At 45.3% G+C, this 21,073-nt stretch overlaps 1 protein-coding gene across 2 annotated transcripts; it reads left to right on the top strand.

The window, feature by feature from the left end:
• Positions 1–10,113: 10,113 nt before the first annotated feature.
• LOC310966582 (NAD-dependent protein deacylase sirtuin-5, mitochondrial-like) lies at positions 10,114–20,058 on the top strand. Of its 2 annotated transcripts, none has more exons than XM_083940348.1 (9): positions 10,114–10,188; positions 10,802–10,917; positions 11,665–11,798; positions 12,649–12,878; positions 14,047–14,130; positions 16,354–16,407; positions 16,573–16,696; positions 17,157–17,272; positions 17,362–20,058. In XM_083940348.1, the coding sequence occupies exons 2-9, from the start codon at positions 10,815–10,817 to the stop codon at positions 17,432–17,434; spliced, it is 918 nt and encodes a 305-aa protein (XP_083796474.1). In that variant the 5' UTR covers positions 10,114–10,188; positions 10,802–10,814; the 3' UTR covers positions 17,435–20,058. The 2 variants fall into 2 exon arrangements, with proteins under 2 accessions (XP_083796474.1, XP_083796475.1); XM_083940349.1 differs by having other exon boundaries at positions 10,136–10,188; positions 10,805–10,917.
• Positions 20,059–21,073: the final 1,015 nt, after the last annotated feature.

Here is a 21,073-nt window from a genome sequence, read left to right as displayed (position 1 = left end):
AGGTTTTGTATAGTTTAGCTGGGAGGCAGCGAGGCAGGAAGTACTCCTCTGCATTTAAAAGCTCTCACACTTCCTCCCCCTGTCCCTTTTGTCTCTTTCCCAGGTAGTTCTACCATCCTGCTGCTCAAGGCCTGGCTGGTGTATGCAAATAGAGGTGTTGATATGTGCATGAGAGAGAGGGAAAAAAGTGTATCGCTCAGATAGCAGGAGAAGGTGTGTGTGTGTGTGTGTGTGTGTGTGTGTGTGTCTGCACCTTTCCCACCGTATTAACGACAGCCAACTCTGTTTCACTGTTCCCGTCTTTATGTTGCCCCCCTGCCCTCCTCCTCAGCCCGTTCCTGCTCCTCCACCTCCTCTCATTTCTGTCTCCCTCTTTCATTCAGGTCTTTATTCGGGCTCTCTGCGTTTGAATGCGAGCGTGGTAATGCCTGCGTCTTGGTCTCTGTGAGAATGGCTAAGCTCTAACTGAGCTGACCTGGATTTACATTGCTGGAGTGAAGCGGTGCTGCGTGGGATCTGGACTGGCTTAAGACGATGGAGCGCAGCAGGAATGCCAAGGGAAGAGGCTTTGAAACGGATCCGGTGGTGATGAAACGGTTCAGATCGGATAAAAATATTTAGCTGAAGTTTCCAATTTTGGATCATTCTTAATAACTTCCTCAACCACAATTGACTGGTAGGTGTATTATTACAAATGCATACAGTACTTGACAATCATTGCTCAAACCCTCGCTGTAATACTGCATTACTCAATGTTTTCACACTAACTAGGCCTCTCACGAGAACACATTTTAGTGGCCCAGTTGTCATTGCGAGAAGCGGTAATTTTGCCGTTTTGAGACCGTTTTCCACTGATATATTGATAACGGCATAATAATGCAAGTACACCCTAAAGCATGGGTGTCAAAGTCAAGGCCCGAGAGCCAGATCCGGCCTGCAAATTAATTATCTTGGCCCCCGGGATGATATCTGATTTGTATTAGAACCGGCCCACACGCCACAGCCGCCTGCTGGTGTTTTTCACATACCAAAACAACATTACCCACAATGCAACGGTATCCCGTGAACTCACTGCAAAAATGTTTTAATTTGAAATTACTGACAGAGCCATACAAAATAATGGATTATTAATTTAATTATTGAATAAAATACGGTACACTGTGTTAGGTCTTGGTTCAACAGGTTATATGCATCATTTTAATTTGTTTTAATAAACATTGAACCAGTCCGGCCCTCAAATTTGTTTTTTTGGCCCTCTGATGTATTTGACTTTGACATCCTTGCCCTAAAGGGTATTTATCCCATAGAATTGTAAGATATTTATAATATCCAAAATAAATCAACAAAACAACCAAAAACAATCAATCAACTGGACTCTCAGTCTATTTTAACTCATTGGTGTTTAGTTGCTACTGTTTTAATCAAATGTGTCACAGCGGCTCGCTCAGGTGAAGTGGTTTACCGCGGTCGTTGGGTTTGAACCTGAAGTTCCCACACGGCAGCTGTGGCGTTCGGCTTTGAAACCAACTCCATCTTTGTTTTTATTCCTCCAAATCTCAACTAGCTTGTCCTCTAACCTGGTCCTCACAGGGCTCTCCTGCTGCACTCTAGTTAACTCCAGGGGTCTGCACTGGAAATGCCTCTGATGCTGCCTGAAGTGCTGGTATTGTATCAACAAGTGTGTGAGTCTATGTACGTCAGTGTCGAGGGGTCTTAGAGTCTCGTCTTAATAATTCAAACAATGATCTCAACACATTCATAGCTGTGTCAGAACTCTCACACGGTTTCCTTCCCTACCTAGCAGAACAGCACCTCAGTCTCGGTTTAGGTAACGCACCTTATCGCTGGTGTCCACCCGCCATGAAACAGAGGAAAGAAGAGGAAGCAACCTCAACGCACTTATCAGGCAATCCGATGGCAGAGAGTGATAATAGTTGGATAGCAAGGGGACGAAACAGGTCAGATAAGGACGGTTTTATTATGCAAATGATTTTATTTCACCAGGTGAGACCTGTTGAGATCAATGATCTCTTTTACTGGGGTGACCCGGACCAGACAGCAGCATAAAAGGTATTAAAGTTCTTCCGCGCACTGACAAGTACCACAGCTGAACCTGGAGTCCCTACACAGCAGGCGGCTACAGAGGCTCGTTGGGTCAATGTTAGAGGATAGATCCACTACACAGCGAGTTTCAGCCTCTCCCATCAGGCCGTAGGTGCAAAACGCCCCCCTGCAAAACTAAAAGATACTGAGGCTGTTCTGTTCCCTCAGCTGTCATAATATCAAATAACACTTAGGGCGCACTCACACTGTCCTTCTGCACCGTGCCCTGTGCTTTAGGGTCCTTGTCCCCCCCTCCAGGCCCGTTTGTACTCACACTACCTGCGCCTCGGTGAATGCTTCTTGCTGCCTATACGTCATCACGCCGTAACACGTCACACGCATTGATGACGTCATGGCGATGCCTGGCTTTGTTTCCAGATCTTTCCGTAGACCTCAGAGTTTTTGTGCGTCTTGTCGACTGTTTTTGAATCTTTTCATCGACCAAATCTGCAGTAAACACTCCACCTCCGCATCACACCAACGTGAACCTTTCGCCGCCATTGTTTTAAATGTCCGTGCATGGTCCCTCCTTCTTTTTTCTACGTCCCAACAGGCGCACAGGAAATGAACTCAGAACCGCCGTAGGCCTCGCGCTCGTACACGTGCGCACGCTCGTGCTCGTACAAGTGCAAACGCGCTTTACAAAAGCCCACCTCTCCCGGACGGGCCGTGGACGGCAAGCTGGCCGCAGTTATGCGCGGAGCGGTTGCACTCACACTGGTCAAACGCACTAGGCTTTAGCCGAAAAACCTGTTTTGGCGCGGTGCGGAAGGACAGTGTGAGTGCGCCCTTAGGCTTTTAGACTACACACTCATTCATCGAACTTATTGACTGCACAGCCTTCTTAATGTATTTATATATTTATTACTTATTCTGGCTGAGCTGCGAGAATCTGTTAGGATGACTTTTATTTTGTTTTTTATCCCCTGAAATATACATATATATATATATACATATATAGATTTAACCATGTCTCTATGTCTGGAGCACTGTTGCCACTGTTATGTCAATGTCTTCTTGTTTTTTGTCAATGTCATTAATGTCGTCTACGTGTGTGTGTGTAAGCAGCCTACTCTTTTTACCAAATCGACCCTTGGGAACAATAAAAGTTACCTTAAACTCATTCACCATTGGACCTATAAGAGCTGTAAAAACCCAGCGTTCCACTTATTTGTAAGTCTTTTTGAAGGTTATTCCCAGCGAGGGGAGCCGAGCACACAAAAGCTTTCTCTCTCAGTTCAAGTTACGGTCAGACTTCTGTGCAGTCTTAGAACAGATGGATGTTGGGAGTTTACACAGAAAGGCTTTATAGATGAGCATGTACCAATAACTGCGCCTGCAACAAGGTCAAAGATTGTCAAGCCTTATTTATAATAAGATTGCTCTTCTGAGCCCAGTCCCCACTGTATCAGCTAAAAAAGGATGGGGAAAGGGTTTGGGAATAGACATTACTGATGTTAGTGGAGGGACATTCTCCAACTGGTCCACTCATCTTCGGTTTGTGCCAGGCACGGCCTGTTACAGTGGAAGGTGCCCCATAGAGCCCATTTCACCACCAACTGGCTAAGATGTACCCTTGTCAGTGATGCTTGTAACCGCTGTAAGCAGTCCCCAGGTGACCATGCACACATGCTCTGGACCAACCGAAGCTTGCTGAAATTGGGTCCGTTATATTTCAAACCATCCGTGAGGAACTCGGAGTAGAGCCGCTGCTCCTTTGCGTTGAAAGGAGCCAGTTGAGGTGGTTCAGGATCATCTGGTAAGGATGAACCCTGTTCCAGGCACGTCCAGCTGGGAGGAGGCCTCGGGGAAGACCCAGGACCAGGTGGAGAGATTAGATCTCCACACTGGCCTGGGAACGCCTCAGGATCCCCCAGTTAGAGCTGGTTAATGTGGCCCGGGAAAGGGAAGTTTGGGGTCCCCTGCTAAAGCTGCTGCCCCCGAGACCCGACCCCGGATAAGAGGCTGAAGATGAGATGAGATGAGACTTCAAGATCTGTCATTCAAGTTTCTCTCCAAACAGTTTCTAGCGCAAATAAATCACATCAATGAAGGACTAGAGTACAACAAGAGCAGGAAGAAGAGTGACGATGCTGCACTGACGGCAAAACAAACAAAGTGTAGTGAAGGCTGAAGAAGGTCGACGGCGTCTGGCAAAAGCCACGGTGATGAACTCTTGTTTACTAAATCCTATACACATATGCACAGAGAGCACACAGAGAGCACACACACACACACACACACACACACACACACACACACACACACACTGAAGGTGGCATGGACATTTTTGTCACATATGAATGGTGACATCAAAGGAAAGAGTGGGCTGGATTTATGCAAAACAACAGCCGCTAAACACATAAACATGAAGTAAATGGGAGTCAGGGGAGTGGGTGGGCAGACGCCTGAAAGAAATATGACATTAGACCCATTTTTGTGTGTGAGTGTGTGTGTGTGTGTGTGTGTGTGGGGGTGCTTCATGGTTCCACAGAAAGGTGTGAAGACAAAAGTCCCTCTCTCCTGATGTAGCTGGCAGTGCCTGCTGGGTACTTTGCGATGCCACACCAGCAGCCCCATGCAGCTGCGGCCTGCTCGCTCCGATTTCAGGTTACAGCCAGGAGCAGCAGTTAGCAAGACACCTCCTCCCCCCCCCCCCTCCCTCCCTTTCTCTCTCTCCCCTCCACCTCCTTCAGATTCTAGCCGTGCCTGATGGAGAGCCTGACACAAAGCTCCAAGAAAGAGTAGCGTTACTCATATCGGGGAGGCTGGGCTAACCTCGCTCTGAGAGGCGGAGGCGCTGCCACGTTTAATGGGAGACAAAATGGAGAGGGAGAGTGTTGAGGGCCAGGGAGAGGGCAGCTGAGAGAGCTTATGAGTAGGTGGGTCTGAGCACCGTGAGTCAGTCTAAAAAAAGAAGGAGCATGTGAGTAATTCCTGATCTCATTAAGATTTACGTAAGACCGGATTTTCGCACACTCGTCTCTCACCTCTGCATAAGAGGAGCTTTAGGATGAAAATATGGGCCTGTGTGAGATATATATATATATATATATATATATATATATATGATCACTGAAGTGCATCGCTATGAAATCATATACTGAGATATTGTGATACAGAATGTGAAATGTCATCTAATACAATAACAAGCACGCACTGACTCACATTTCATTTAATCAATATCATTTGAACTTTGTTTTTACGTCACAAAATAAATGCGAAATATGCAAAATATTCATGTTTCTCTGGAATTTCACTTGAATCTCTTACGTTCATTTTGCATTAAAGCTCTCCATAAAATGAAAAAAACCTTTTATTCGTCAAGTATTTACAGACGTATACATAAAAAGGCCTCCCCATATATATATTATTCTACCAGAAAACATGCTAGATTGTGATATACCGCATATTGTCATCAAGATATGAAATGACCTAGATTGGAATAGAAGATATTAAGCATATCGTCCACACCTAATCTATATTTTACTTCTCACAATAATCTTTGCGTTAAAATGGCAAAAAACAAAACAAAGAACAGCTTAGAGCCTTTAATTATAATAATTACTGAGTAAGTCGCTGCAGGCTCAACAGAGCAGTGGTGAAAACATTAAGACAAAGCAGAACAATAGCCAGGCAGGGGAATGTGTCTACAGTTGGCATCTGGGAAATATAGGCTGGAGTCGAGCCTAGACTGCCAGGCTACACACACACACACACACACACACACACACACACACACACACACCATGTGACTGGGATTTGTCACATCGGCCACTTCTGGGGGAGGGTCGAGATACAGATGCAGTATTTCATTAAAAAAGAGGGGAAAAGCTTCTGTTATAGGTGTAATAGTGTGGATGATCAGCTATAGAGGAATGACGATTAAATGCAAGTCCTCTGTTCGTCTGCACCTTTCAGCACCGAGGGGCAGCGGACAGCTCCGCGCCGAGGTGCCGTTAAAGCGTTAAAGCAGCCCCCCCCGCGGGGATGAGGAGGGACTTCCATAGGAGCTTATTAGAAAACGAAATACACGATGAAATGAGCGTGTATCTGGCTGTAAATGCATGCTCTGACGCCGGTGATCCAGGCGACGTGACGGCGTACCACCGTGACCATGGCAACAAAGGAAACAAGCATCTATCCCCCCCCCTTGTTTTCGTGGCGCACAAACTGGGATTACAGCCACAGCACCTTTCCACGCACGCCGGAGCATCCATTCCTCATCACCCTTCTCCCAGTGCAATAATAACAACAAGTGCATTTTAAATGAGTGGTCAGAGGCGGCCCGAGTTCTCACAGCGTCTCACCGCAGCCGGCGACCGAGGCGCAGTCTGGCTGGAGCGATAGCGATCAATGGTCCTATAGGGATAATTAGGTTCCCCATACCTAGCAGACCACGGTTGGAATAAAAAGGCAGCCTAAGTGGGGGGGGATTCATCCCCTTGCTCATCTCCCAGTGCCTGAGTCACTGCTGTGCGGTGACCATCCGCCCAGGTGCAGCTGAGCACCGTGGGTACCGTCAGAGCCGCACAATGAAAGCCCAAAGTCATGCTGGTGCGTGGGAACTGTCCCCGCTCACTGTAAGATATCCCCCCCGTGGAGGCTGCTAACACACCCAGACATGAAGCGGGACAACATCCGTGTCGCTGCCTACCTGTCTCCAGGTGCAAGGAGATCCTCGCCTCGTTGATGTAAGGCGTGTCGCTCTTGGACCGGACCCTCCGGATCGGTCTGCGGTCTACCTCCTCTTCCGGGGCCGCCGCCATGTTCGGCCGGCCGGGCAGCGTCCACTGGCGACCGGCGGGACTGCGAGAGATTCGGCGCCGCAGCAGCAGCAGCAGCAGCAGCAGCAGCCACTCGTGCACCCGCCGGGCAGACGGTGTAGGAGGGGGGCGGGCTGTTGTAAGGGGGATGGGGGGAGAGAGAGAGGGAGAGAGGGAGGGAGAGAGGGAGGGAGATAGAGAGAGGGAGAGAGAGAGGGAGAGATGGCAGGATTGATGAGCTTCTGTTCCTTTCTTTTCCTGTAAGTCAGCTCCACCTGCTCAAGTCACAGCTCTGAGAACAGTGTGTTCAATGACAGGAAGTGATCACATCCACATCAGTCCCATCATCAGAACTTAAATACACAGCGGATTGATAAACTCCAGTGTTGATCATTGGGAAATGACATTTATCAGATGCAAGAACAATCTCAGGTTCAGCTTCTCACATGACAGCATGTGTTTTTGTTTTCCGTTTTAAATGGAAATTGTAATGTTGGGAAAGTCTCATGTCAGCTAAAACATGTCATATTATTCTTACATGCTTCGGTTGTGTGTGTGTGACTTGGCTGCTGTAACACTACAAGTAACCCATCAGGCTACTACTGCCACTGAGGCCACACAGGATTATTATAGTACAAACACCACAATATGTCCCTGTGTTAATGTTGTGTTTTATACTCTAATGATCCAATACTGGCCTCTAGTGGAGCACAGAGATTCACTCACAGCACACAGCTAAAAGCACTTTGATCATCTTGCTCTGTGTGCCATTATTAGACGTGGCTGTTGTGTTGTGTGTGCATGGCCATTGCGCTTATGTGTAATTGTGTTGCATAGTGCAACAGGGTCTTGTATCATATTGTGTCACAATGTCATGAAATGTCACATAGTGGTGTTGGTGTTCGTGTGTATTGGTGTGTGTTGTGTGGTATATAAAGCTGCCAATTAAGAGTAATTGAGTCTGGTTGCGAGTTGTGTGTGCGTGTGTGTGTGTGTGTGTGTATACATACAAACTCCAGGGTCATTTCAAACTGGAGTTCCTCATCAGCATGGAGCATTTCAAAAGCAGGATTAAGGACTTTTAAAATACAACTTGCGCATGTTCTGTCTCTGAGCACTGATCTGCTGTTTTATTTTGTTTATTTATCGTGTTAAGTTGTGTGTCATGTTTAGTTGTGTGTTGTTTTGGTTTTAAATGTGAAACGTGTGTGTTTATGCTGCTGTCTTGGCCAGGACTCCCTTGGACAATAGATTTTATATCTCAATGTTAAATAAAGGGGAATGAAATGAAAATGATACATGCATGTACTGTATTTACGTGCATGTTGTGTATACAGTTAGTATACCTGTAATGGATAATAATGCATGAGGTTTATGGTGTATGCTGTTTGGATATGAGTATAGGGCAATGGTTCTCAAACTTTGTAGGGGTAGCATCAGAACTTGTCAGTGTTCAATGGACAATAGATTTTAGATCTCAATGTTAAATAAAGGGGGATGAAATGAAAATGATACATGCATGTATTTACGTGCATGTTGTATACAGCTAGTATACCTGTAATGGATAATAATGCAGGAGGTTTATAGTGTATGCTGTTTGGATAAGACCAACAATTTGACCTCTGCTTACTCTCTTCCATCACAGTTTAGCTCCTAACTCATGAACGTGACTGCGTAGCAGGCTGATACTGAAACTACAGGAAAGGCTAAACTTATTTTAAATTACATTTTAAAGGCTATACAAGTATGAGTATTTCCTTAGTATTCTATTCATTTAGTAATTAACGTTTCCTTTTTAAGTTCTGGAGATTCCTTCCAGTACCACCAGAGACAGTATGTGATACCACAGTTAGTGAACCAGTGGTATAGGGTGCTGTATGTTGTTATGGTTCTCTATCTCTACTATTGTGTTGCACTGTGCATCAACATTATGCTGTAGCACATGCCTATTGTTATTGTTTGATATGTCAAGTCAACTGTTCTGAACTGCAGCAGGTGTGGACGGAGGGGTTTGGGGATCGGTGTGTGGGTCGGTGGGTTGATGAGAGCCTCTATGTGCAGTACGCTCTGTCTGTTGTTGTAACTGTAAAGTCTTGTATTGTATGTTCTGTCGGACCCCTCGAAAACGAGATGACTGCTCACCTCAGAGGGTTATCTACGGAAGCCCCAAAAGGTCATAGATCACATACTTTTTATTTCCTCCGTTTAATTAATTAATTTGAGATCTGGAGATGCAGAGTATCAGTATGAGAGGAGCAGGAGACTGTCGATCAGCATCACATATCTCTTCAATCGATATATCAAAACAGCTTTATGCCTTTTATTACGGATAATGTTCACATTAGGGGGCCCTTCTGTGCTGAGTTTGCATGTTCTCTCCGTGTCTGCGTGGGTTTTCTCCGGGTTCTCCGGTTTCCTCCCACAGTCCAAAGACGTGCAGGTGTTCGGTTCATTGATGACTCTAAATCACCCGTAGGTGTGAATGGTTGTCTGTCTCTGTTCGTCTCTATGTGTCCTGTGATAGACTGGCATCCTGTCCAGGGTGGACCCCGCCTCACGCCTGATGTCAGCTGGGATCGGCTCCAGCCCCCCATGACCCGGACAGGGACAAGAGGATGAAGATGAATGAATGAATGTTCACATTAGTAGTGGTGTGAGTGAGCCTGATGTCCTCATTAACTAGTTTGTTTTGTTTTTTTAAACTAATTTTATCGTCAACATAAATACCAGTACAGGGAGGAGTTTTACAATGTGCACATAAATATACAGATTACAGTTTAATTTTATTAGTAAATAACCAACTGAAATCATCTGTTAGTGTTGTTTTATAGTGTTATTCAAGTTATGAGAGGTCTTTATGAGGCATGAGCTGTCAGGTGTGATGGGAATCTCAGGCCTTTCACCTTTAATTCATTATCTATCACTTTAATTATCTCGTTATCGCGAGAAAACTGAGGAAAATGATCTCGTTATCGCGAGAAAACAGAGGAAATGAAACGTATGCAATGTATGAGCGTTTAGGGCTTCCGTAGTTATCCATAAATAAAACTCAACTTAACTTAAAACTTAAAATGTTATAATAGCATATTTTCCAGAGCACTTACAATGTTGAAACTACCCCCGTTCACCTCTCATGCAGCAAAAACAACACCGCAGTGCAACGGCTCCCTCTGCCGGTCATATGCACTCGTTGTTGGGGTTGTTATTTACCTCGCTGGCCCTCTTCATAGGCTCATTCCCCCATCTCCTCACGGGCAAACCAATCCACTACCTACGGACTAGAGCTCCTGCTTCCCCCGGCTGGTGGTCCTGCCTTCAGGTAGCTAGCTAGCTAGCGTTAGCAAAGGTGCCTGGAAGAACCGTTACACACAACCGTTGACGCACCGCATCGTCTTCTGTGACGCCGCTGCCGTTGCCTTGGATACCAGCGCTAGCTCGTTAGCATGCGTGCTAGCTAACTTCCACATAACCTCCTGACAGACAGGCTGTTAGCTTAGCTTAGCTAGCATACCTTAAAGCCAACTAATGACACGTTTTAGGGACAGTCCATCGCGATGTAAACATCACCGTGTTAATAAGTGAATAACACTTTACCCCCTCGCTCGTGTCATGTTTAGAGGATACAGGAAGTAGCAGGCTAGCTTTGTGCTTGTTTGTGTTTTCATCCAGATGACCTAGCTTCATAAAGACACAGTGACCTTTCTGACAACAACAAGTCAACACTGACACTCAGGCAGACGATAGAAACCCGTCATGTGGTCATTGAGACGACACGTACCTCACTTTTAAAGGCATTTCCAAACCGAGCAAAGCCTCTCAGCTGCACAACAAACACACTAAACACACTTTCCCCAGGTGTTTTGTTCACTCAAACATAAAAAGGTTCATTCTCAGCTGTTTCCCTTTTGAACACTGTCACATTTCTCCCCCAGCAGCCCAAACCTGATGATTGTACGCCAGCTCACCTGTAGAGGCTTAAACCACTCTCACCTGTATGCCCACCTGAGGGGCCCGTGGGGCAGCCGGGGCATGGCCAGACCCAGCTCAGGTAGTCCTCTTTGCTCCTTACAGCTGCTTCTCCTCCTTCCTCTCCTCCTTTTTCTTCTCCTTCACCTCCTTCTTCTTCTGCTTCTTCTTCTTCTTCACCTCCTTCTTCTTCTACTTCTTCCTTTTCTTGTTCCTTTTCTTCTTCTTCTTCTACCTCTTCTTCTCCACCTCCTTCTTCTTCTTCTTCTGCTTCTTCTTCTTCAGCTTCTTCTTCTTCTCCACCTCCTTCTTCTTCTTCACCTCCTTCTTCTTCTACTTCTTCCTTTTCTTGTTCCTTTTCTTCTTCTTCTTCTTCTTCTTCTTCTTCTTCTTCTTCTCCACCACCTTCTTCTACGTCTACTTCTTCTTCTCCTTCTCCTTCTACTTCTCCTTCTTCTTCTCCTCCTCCTCTTCCTCCTTCTTCTTCTTCTTCTTCTTCTTCACCTCCTTCTTCTTCTTCTTCTTCGTCACCTCCTTCTTCTTCTACTTCTTCCTTTTCTTGTTCCTTTTCTTCTCCTTCTTCTTCTCCTCCTCCTCTTCCTCCTTCTTCTTCTTCTTCTTCTTCTTCTTCTTCTTCTTCTTCTTCTTCACCTCCTTCTTCTTCTTCTTCTTCTTCGTCACCTCCTTCTTCTACTTCTCCTCCTCCTTCTTCTTCTCCTTCTCCTCACAGATCCATGAGCTTCCATGATTGTCCTTCTGTGTGTGTTTATTATGTGTGTGTGTGTGTGTTTATTATGTGTGTGTGTGTTTATTATGTGTGTGTGTTCAGACCTGGCAGCGTTCAGGGAGATCTTCTCCAAGGCCAAACACGTAGCCATCGTCACCGGAGCCGGGGTGAGCGCGGAGAGCGGCGTCCCCACCTTTAGAGGAGCAGGAGGCCTCTGGAGGAAATGGGAAGCACAGGTACGCAACTATATTATCACAGCATCGAACCGTATAACATTATTCTGCAGAGGTCTCTGATCTCTGGGGCTCAACACTGACATTTTTCTATGCAGTTATACGTCAGATTAATAATGAAGGAGCCAGTTGAGGTGGTTCAGGATCATCTGGTAAGGATGAACCCTGGGCGCCTCCCTAGGGAGGTGTTCCAGGCACGTCCAGCTGGGAGGAGGCCTCGGGGAAGACCCAGGACCAGGTGGAGGGATTAGATCTCCACACTGGCCTGGGAACGCCTCAGGATCCCCCAGTTAGAGCTGGTTAATGTGGCCCGGGAAAGGGAAGTTTGGGGTCCCCTGCTAAAGCTGCTGCCCCCGCGACCCGACCCCGGATAAGCGGCTGAAGATGAGATGATGTGACATAGAAGACCTCTAAATGAAGCCTATATGCGTCATTTTTTTGTTTTATCGTTACTATCATCCTTTTGTTTGTGAGTTGAATCATTTTGCACGTTTGTCTGGGATGTTGACGGTTAGTTGATCTTCTCACCCCACAGTCAAACAACTTAACTTGCTAGGGAACACACCAACACTCGTGCAGCGTTGTCCTGCTCCAGTTCTGACTGTAACATCTCATCTCATCTCATCTTCATCGGCTTATCCGGGGTCGGGTTGCGGGGGCAGCAGCTTTAGCAGGGGACCCCAAACGCCAGTCTATAACAGGGCGCTGTGACAAACCCGCTCCCCATGATTTGATCCATATAGCAGCTGACAGCCCACATGAAGATCCAAACCATTTTTCTCAGTTCATTTAGCCTCAATTTCAAGCAACAAGTTGGTATTAATGTCCATTTCTCACATTCTCACCCTTCCAGAAACTAGCCACCCCCGTGGCCTTCTCCAGGAACCCCTCCCGCGTTTGGGAGTTCTACCATTACCGCCGTGAAGTCATGATCACGAAGAATCCCAACCCCGCCCACCTGGCCGTCGCAGAGTGCGAGGAGCGACTGAGCAAACAGGGACGTCGGGTCACAGTCATCACGCAAAATATCGACGAGCTCCACCGCCGCGCTGGATCTAAAGACATCCTGGAAATCCACGGCAAGTAAAATAAACACTGCTGCGGCTTTGCCTTGGTGGTCAAACATAACAGGAAATGTCACGTCGTCGTCTTGGGGGTTGGGGAATTGAGATAGGCACTTTTTTACTGTATGCCGACATTTTATAGATCCTGATGATTCAGTGAAAGAATAATTTGCGACCAAGCTCAAGGACCTGGGATTAAACACCTCACTGAGCGTGTGGATCCTTGACTTCCTGACATCCAGGAGGCGAGGGTGGGTGGACGCACCTCTTCCACCCTTATCCTTAAAGTCTTAGTCCGTAAAAATTGAGAAACGGTGGTAATGGTGGTAAGATGTAACTGCAGGCGAGCCTCTGGGACTTCATCTCCCAGAGTTCCTTTGAAAACCGTACAGTGTCGACTGTATGACGTCTGTAGATCGGCCGCTCTCACCTGTGTAATGCAGCGTGATGCCTTCAAATGCTCCACGCTGATAGGATGTCCAGGAACGATGTATAAAGGGCGACTAACCGTGCGGCGCATTTTGATTTTAGCAGGGAAAATTCGCAGCAGACATTCAGATCGTATTTCTGGGCAAAGCAGCAAATACAAGTGCACATTAGTGGGTCATATGATCAATCACCATGGTGAGGTAAAGAGATCCTCTACCCATTTTAACCCAAGATGGTCTCATGCGTTTCTAGCGGCTGCTTTGGTGGTGAGATGTAACTGCAGGAGAGCCTCTGGGACTTCATCTCCCAGAGTTCCTTTGGAAACCGAACAGTGTCGACTGTGTGACGTCTGTAGATCGGCCGCTCTCACCAGTGTAATGCAGCGTGATGCCTTCACATGCTCCACGCTGATGTAGGTCCAGGAACGATGTATAAAGGGCCACTAACCGTGCGGCGCATTTGATTTTAGCACGGAAAATTCAGATCGTATTTCTGGGCAAGGCAGCAAATGCAAGTGCTTTCGTCGGTGGGTCATATGATCAATCACCATTGATTTTAACCCAGGACGGTTTCAGGGTAATGTGGCCGTTGTGTTCAGATCAACAGGTTTGTGAAGGAGCATTGAAGATTCAGCGGATTTCAGCAGATCCCCGATTATCCGTTCCGCAAATAGTGAATTTTCTGTCCTTTGACAAATTGATTTGAACGGTTTTCCCGCGCTGACTGACTCTTGTCTCTCGTGTCGCTACTCCAGGGAGTCTGTTTCGAACACGCTGCATGAGCTGCGGCCATGAGGCAGCCAATTACAAGAGCCCCATCTGTGCCGCTCTGGAGGGCAAAGGGTAAGATCTTCATCTGGTGTCTGGTGTCAAAATGGGAAGAGCTGCACAGTGTTTCAAAGGAAGGGGATGGAATTAGACCGGGTACTGCGCGCGCAGATGCTCTCACAATAGGATATAGAGTATAAGAACATGTGCTCTAGAGTTTGCATTAATGTAACACGTCAAGTTATTCACATTATTGACTCTCTCGGGGGCAAAGGGTCAGAGCTTCACCTGGTTGGGGACTGTTTTCCTCGACGGTATGAAACTGTGTCGGAGGAGATACTGATCACGTTCGTTTGAGCGCAAAATGCCAGAGGAAACAAAAAAGCCTTATGTCGGCAGATAAGTAACACCTGATGAGCAGTGAGAGGGAAATGTGACTGTGTCTCTCAGCTGACATTTCGAATTGATGTTTTTTAAATAGATGTAAATGTTCCACTCTTTCAACACGAAGGTCTCAACGGGTCACAGGGTCAAATCCACAGTCACACACAGGTGATTTAAACCTGAGGGGATACACACTTTCACGGAGAAGATGAATAAATGAAATAAAATTAGTAAGTTAAAGTATGACGTTGGATGTTGTCAGTTGGATGTGTCTTTTTGGTCAGTATTTTTATGCTTGTAGTGCGTTTTAATAATATTTTTATATAGTTTCATGTTTTTGTGTGTGTCAAAAACACAGATACAACTTCTGCCAATTCTCTAATAATGAAAACCTGTGAAATTGTCAACCATATCTCACCTAAAATAGTTTGGATTTACTAACTGTAAAGGGGTAGTTTGGGTGTTTTGAAGTGTGGTTATATGTCAGATAGGGAAATATGATCATATTAAACCAATTAGTCAGTTAAAGTACGGCTTTGGGTGTTGGTTTTCAGGTGGATGTGTCTTTTAGGTCAGTATTTTTATGCTTGTAGTGCGTTTAAATGATATTTTGATATAGTTTACGGATACAACATATTCAAATACAGCTGTGACTCTGCCAATTCTCTAAAAATGAAAATCTATCAACCATATCTTTACTTCAAAGGGGTAGTTTGGGTGTGTTAAAGTGTGGATGTATGAGGCCATACCCTTCATACAACCCCACTTCAAAATAGCTGAACTGTCCCTTTAATATATTTGTATGTGCACTGTTTAACTGTTATATGTAGATAAGATAGATCAGATAGGGACTCACTGTCAGTGTTAAATGAAATATGATCAAATTAAATCAATTAGTCAGTTAAAGTACGGCTTTGGGTGTTAGTTTTCAGGTGGATGTGTCTATTTGGTCAGTATTTTTATGCTTGTAGTGCGTTTTAATGATATTTTTATGTAGTTTCATGTTTTTGTGTGTGTCAGAAACACAGATACAACTTCTGCCAAATCTCTAATAATGAAAACCTGTAAAATTATGAACCATATCTCACCTAAAATAGTTTGGATTTACTAACTATAAAGGGGTAGTTTGGGTGTTTTGATGTGTGGTTATATGTCAGATAGGGAAATATGATCAAATTAAATCAATTAGTCAGTTAAAGTACGGCTTTGGGTGTTGGTTTTCAGGTGGATGTGTCTTGTTGGTCAGTATTTTTATGCTTGTAGTGAGTTTTAATAATATTTTTATGTAGTTTCATGTTTTTGTGTGTGTCAGAAACACAGATACAACTTCTGCCAATTCTCTAATAATGAAAACCTGTGTAATTGTCAACCATATCTCACCTAAAATAGTTTGGATTTACTAACTATAAAGGGGTAGTTTGGGTGTTTTGAAGTGTGGTTATATGTCAGATAGGGAAATATGATCAAATTAAATCAATTAGTCAGTAAAAGTACGGCTTTGGGTGTTAGTTTTCAGGTGGATGTGTCTTTTTGGTCATTATTTTTATGCTTGTAGTGAGTTTAAATAATATTTTTATATAGTTTCATGTTTTTTTTGTGTGTCAAAAACACGGATACAACATATTCAAGTACAGCTGTAACTCTGCCTGTTCTCTAATAATGAAAACCTGTGAAATTATCAACCATATCTCACCTAAAACAGTTTGGATTCACTAACTTCAAAGGGAAAGTTTGGGTGTTTTTAAGTGTGGTTGTATGAGTCCGTACACTTCAAACAACCCCACTTTAAAATAGCTGAACTAACCCTTTAATATATTTGAAGTGTGCACTGTGTAGCTGTTCTATGAAGAACATATAAATATCAGACAGGGACTCACTGTCAGTGTTAAATGAGTTTATGAAACTGCCCCTCAGAGCTCCAGACCCAGACACAAGCGATGCAGAGATCCCTGTTCAGCAGCTGCCCAGGTAAGTCACACACTCGTGTTCTCTTCAGGGCTCTGCTCATTTCAAATGAAGTCATTTGGTTTGACAAAGTGTGTGTGTGTGTGTGTGTGCGTGCGTGCGTGCGTGCGTGCGTGCGTGCGTGCGTGCGTGCGTGCGTGCGTGCGTGCGTGCGTGTGTGTGTTTCAGGTGTGAGCAGAAAGGCTGTCACGGCCTCCTGAGACCAGCTGTGGTTTGGTTCGGAGAGACTCTGGACGCAGACATCCTCACTCGTGCAGAGGAAGCGTTGGACAGCTGTGACCTCTGCCTCGTGGTACGTGTGTGTGTGTGTGTGTATGTGTGTGTGTGTGTGACTGAGGCTACCTTCAGGGACACATTGCAGACTAAAGATCAGTTAATTGGGGACGGCCTGCCCAGTCGGGGACAGAAGCCGCCCTCATTTAGGAAGAAGCTGATTTTTGCGTCAGTGGTTCTGCGTCATTTCCTCAAAGGTGACGGTAAAGTAAACGTGTTTAATTGTGTGTTCAGTTTCACAACTAAAACGTTTAAAGTGCATCGATACTCCTGCCAAATTCACTGATGTACTTAACTACCATAACTTGAATGTTGAATATTCCCACAAAACAGCTTTGACTCCATGAAAAATCTGTCAAACCTTTGTTTTGTGTAGCTTTTAATAAAGATTCTACATATTCAACCTTTAATATAACATGTCAATGTCAAGGTATTTACTTTGTTTATTCCAAATGTTCTAATAAAACCTCACCCTGCAGGTTGGCACGTCATCCATTGTGTACCCGGCAGCCATGTTTGCCCCTCAGGTGGCAGCCAGAGGCGTCCCTGTGGCCGAATTCAACATGGAAGACACACCGGCCACCATGCGCTTCAGGTGTGTTCCACATGCTCAGACATGATTTATCATCACTAATTCATATTTACAGCATAGACGACCTTTCTCTCTTCTCATTTGCGTTTCAGGTTTCACTTCCACGGCCCCTGTGGGAGCACGTTACCCCCCGCGCTGGCACGTCACGAGAGCGAACCAGAATGAGTCCTGGACGTCTGCTGCACACAGACCAGACTGTCCAACACTGGAGGACTTAAAATAATGCGTCAGACATAATGAGCACTGAGGTTCAGAAATAAATTAAGACAAAGGGGAAACTGTTCAAATATACAATGACGAGTAGACTATGTTATTTATAGTTACAATTAATTTCACGCTTTCGTTCTCCTCAAAGCAGTTTCAGTCCAAAGCAACTGGACTTGGTTATTTGTCTAGGAAGACGTTTCACCTCTCATCCAAGAGGCTTCATCAGTTCATGTACGCATCTGACCAGGCTGGGTCTGGACCAGGACCAGGGCCAGGACCAGACTTGGACTGGACCAACTAACTGGTGTGAGATCCAGGTATTTAACCTCTCACAAGGCCGATGATGTCACTGGAACCCTTTGTGCTCCAAGTGCCAACAACGTCGTTAGAGTGACAGTCGTTGGTGGGAAGTAGGTTTGGACTTCGTTAGTGCTCTATTGAGTCTTAACGACAGTCGTTGGAATCACAGGAGGACAGTTGTGAACAGTTGTTCTTTGAGGTTAGATTGTTGAATGAAGGGATGAAAGGGCAGCATTGTAAACTGGAGATAAGTGGAGTCACAGACCTCCTCCTCTATTTAGTTGGTTTCTCTACTTTTACATAGATGCTTCTTTTACTCCTCTTTCCACCCATCTGTCCTCTCTGTCCAGGATGTGGACATTGTTGTCATCAAAGGAGTGGGCTTTCTCCTTGAGGTGTAAGTGGACAGCAGAGTCCAGGCCTTAGGAGCAGCTCTCCTGTGTTGGGCCAGGCGTGTATGCAGCGGTTGTTTTGTTTCTCCAATGTAGAGATCTTTGCGTTCCTCGTCCCTCGGTTCCTTAGTTGGACCAGTCCCAGCCTGGTCCTGGTCCTGGTCCTGGTCCAGTCCCAGCCTGGTCCTGGTCCTGGTCCTGGTCCAGTCCCAGCCTGGTCCTGGTCCTGGTCCAGTCCCAGCCTGGTCAGATGTGTACATGAACTGATGAAGCCTCTTGGATAAGAGGTGAAACATCTTCCTACACAAATAACCAAGTCCAGTTGCTTTGGACTGGGCAAATGAGAACATTCACAGGGTTTAGTTTCATTGTTTATCTTCAAAAAAACCCGCCAGATTTAATTAATTGTATTTCTCTTCAGAGAGCAAACGTAATGCTATGACTTCTGCAAACACTACAAAGTTATAATTGTGAAACTCTTTCTTTCAAAGTCATAAACTCTGCACTTTATAAAAAGGTGATGACGGCCAACTTCATCACTCCTTTTGCATTGAATGAAAACTGAATGTTGGGCAGCAGGGGGCAGTGTTTAGCTGCTGCTACACCTCCAGTTGGCTCCTACCAAAGAATCTGTGGGCTCTGCCTGGGATATGTTAGTGTGTGTGTGAGTTTACGTGTGTGTGTCTAAATTCATGGTCTGTGATGAAGTCTGTGTGAGGCCTGCAGCGGCCATGAGTAAGCTCCAGTCAAACCGGTGACTGTGCATTCTCTGAGGAGGTGCATGTTAAAGGTTTCGATGTGATATCCGTGTGAAATGAATAAATGCTTCCTCTTATCAACTGAAGAGTGTCTCTGCAGAGTGTGTGCATCTAAAACAGCGTGCGTAGTGAGCGATCAGAGCTGATGACTGCAGTCGGTGTGTGGTGGTGGTGGTGGGGATGGTTGCGGTGTAGGAGTGTGTATCAAATGTACAGCCCTCTACGTGTTCTCTGTTGTGGGCGGTGTTCTGCTCTACAGATGGGATTGTGCCTGACACGTCCACTTACCCCCCCCTCCTTCATTGTCACAACATAAACACACACTGATCTGTGTTTCTGTGCATTATGGAAACGTCCTTTAGAGCACAACCGGGGCTCCTTGTAATAGTTTGGCGACTGAACGAATACATAGGCTCCTGGCTGAGTGAATCAGTGATCGGCTGATTTAATGGACAGTCTTTGAAGAACAAGTGACGCTGCACAACAAAGAAGTGTGGGGATTCATCTATACTGCAAACACACCTGCAATAATAGATCGACAATCCCCAGTTCTTAGTCTCATCTCATCTCATCTTTATCCTCTTATCCGGGGTCGGGTCGCGGGGGCAGCAGCTTTAGCAGGGGACCCCAAACTTCCCTTTCCCGGGCCACATTAACCAGCTCTAACTGGGGGATCCTGAGGCGTTCCCAGGCCAGTGTGGAGATCTAATCTCTCCACCTGGTCCTGGTCCATGTATTGTTATGTATTGATACTGTATGTAAGTTTAACTGATGTATTTTCCCATCCTTCTAACAGTAGCACAATAGGTGACTCAGCTGGGAACCGTTGGGTCGCCAGTTCAAGTCCCTGTGTGGACCATGGATGGAGCGTGGACTTGTGGCTGGAGAGTTGCCAGTTCATCTCCTGGGCACTGCCGAGGTGCTGTTGAGCAAGGCACCATACCCCCAACTGCTCGGGACGCCGGCCACTGGCAGCCCCCTCGCTCTGACATCTCTCCATTAGTTGCATGTATAGGTCCTGTCTGTGCATGTGTGTATTTCGGGCCTGTGTGTGTAACATGAATAATAATAACAGAGTGAAAAAATTGAATTTTCCTGTTGCGGGACTAATAAAGGAGTTCTTCTTCTTCTATTTGGTTGTTTTAATGTAATGACTCAGGGAGGAGTGTTGTTTTGAGACGGACTGCTGCAATTTCCCAGGATCAGTAAAGTATTTCTATTCTATTCTATTAAAAAACTGTGAACTTTTCCTTTAACATCGCTTTTTAATAGCATCCCAGATCCATTTGTATGGAGGACTGGATCTGCCAAAGTCAGAAATAAATAAATAAATTAATGAATATGCCATAAAATGTATCAAAAGTTATATCAAAATAAATGTAACAATTCATTTATCAATAAAAAGTGACACAAATTGATATTTCTATTACCTTATTATATAGCATCGATTTATATACTTCCCAATTTAGGTTTATTAGTTTTTATTATTCATTAATTTATTTAAAATGTATCTTTAAGTGTTTTAATTCATGTTTAAATGCATTCATTTATCCCTTTATTGTTGTTTACACTTCCTTTTATTTTCCTTAATGCATTTCTTCTTCATCATGCATAAGAAGGAGGAGAGGTTATCTCCTGACTGGAGGAGCCGTTTCTGTAGTAACAACCCCCTGATTTACATAATGAAGAAGAAATAAACTAATGAATTACCTTCAAATGTGTTTTAAATAAAAGGGAAGATAAAAAGGACAGTGAATAAAGAGAGGGGTTGTTATAAAGGTAGGAATAGAAACCAGTTAAAACAGAAACATCAACAGATCTCATCTCATCTTCAGCCTCTTATCCGGGGTCGGGTCTCAGGGGCAGCAGCTTTAGCAGGGGACCCCAAACTTCCCTTTCCCGGGCCACATTAACCAGCTCTAACTGGGGGATCCTGAGGCGTTCCCAGGCCAGTGTGGAGATCTAATCTCTCCACCTGGTCCTGGGTCTTCCCCGAGGCCTCCTCCCAGCTGGACGTGCCTGGAACACCTCCCTAGGGAGGCGCCCAGGGTTCATCCTGACCAGATGATCCTGAACCACCTCAACTGGCTCCTTTCAACGCAAAGGAGCAGCGGCTCTACTCCGAGTTCCTCACGGATGCTGAACTT

Source organism: Echiichthys vipera, assembly GCF_963691815.1.
Source record: "Echiichthys vipera genome assembly, chromosome: 3".
In the NCBI taxonomy this organism is placed as follows: Eukaryota; Metazoa; Chordata; class Actinopteri; order Perciformes; family Trachinidae; genus Echiichthys; species Echiichthys vipera.
Note: the sequence above shows the minus strand (reverse complement) of the source record. Positions and strands in the feature narration are given on the sequence as shown.

Excerpts from the sequence above, each read along its gene's own strand:
- LOC310966582 (XM_083940348.1), top strand. The coding sequence starts at position 10,815 with ATGATTGTACGCCAGCTCACCTGTAGAGGCTTAAACCACTCTCACCTG. Across the intron at positions 16,408-16,572 it reads CCTGTTCAGCAGCTGCCCAG|GTGTGAGCAGAAAGGCTGTC; the intron begins GTAAGTCACACA and ends TGTGTGTTTCAG. Across the intron at positions 17,273-17,361 it reads CCGGCCACCATGCGCTTCAG|GTTTCACTTCCACGGCCCCT; the intron begins GTGTGTTCCACA and ends TTTGCGTTTCAG.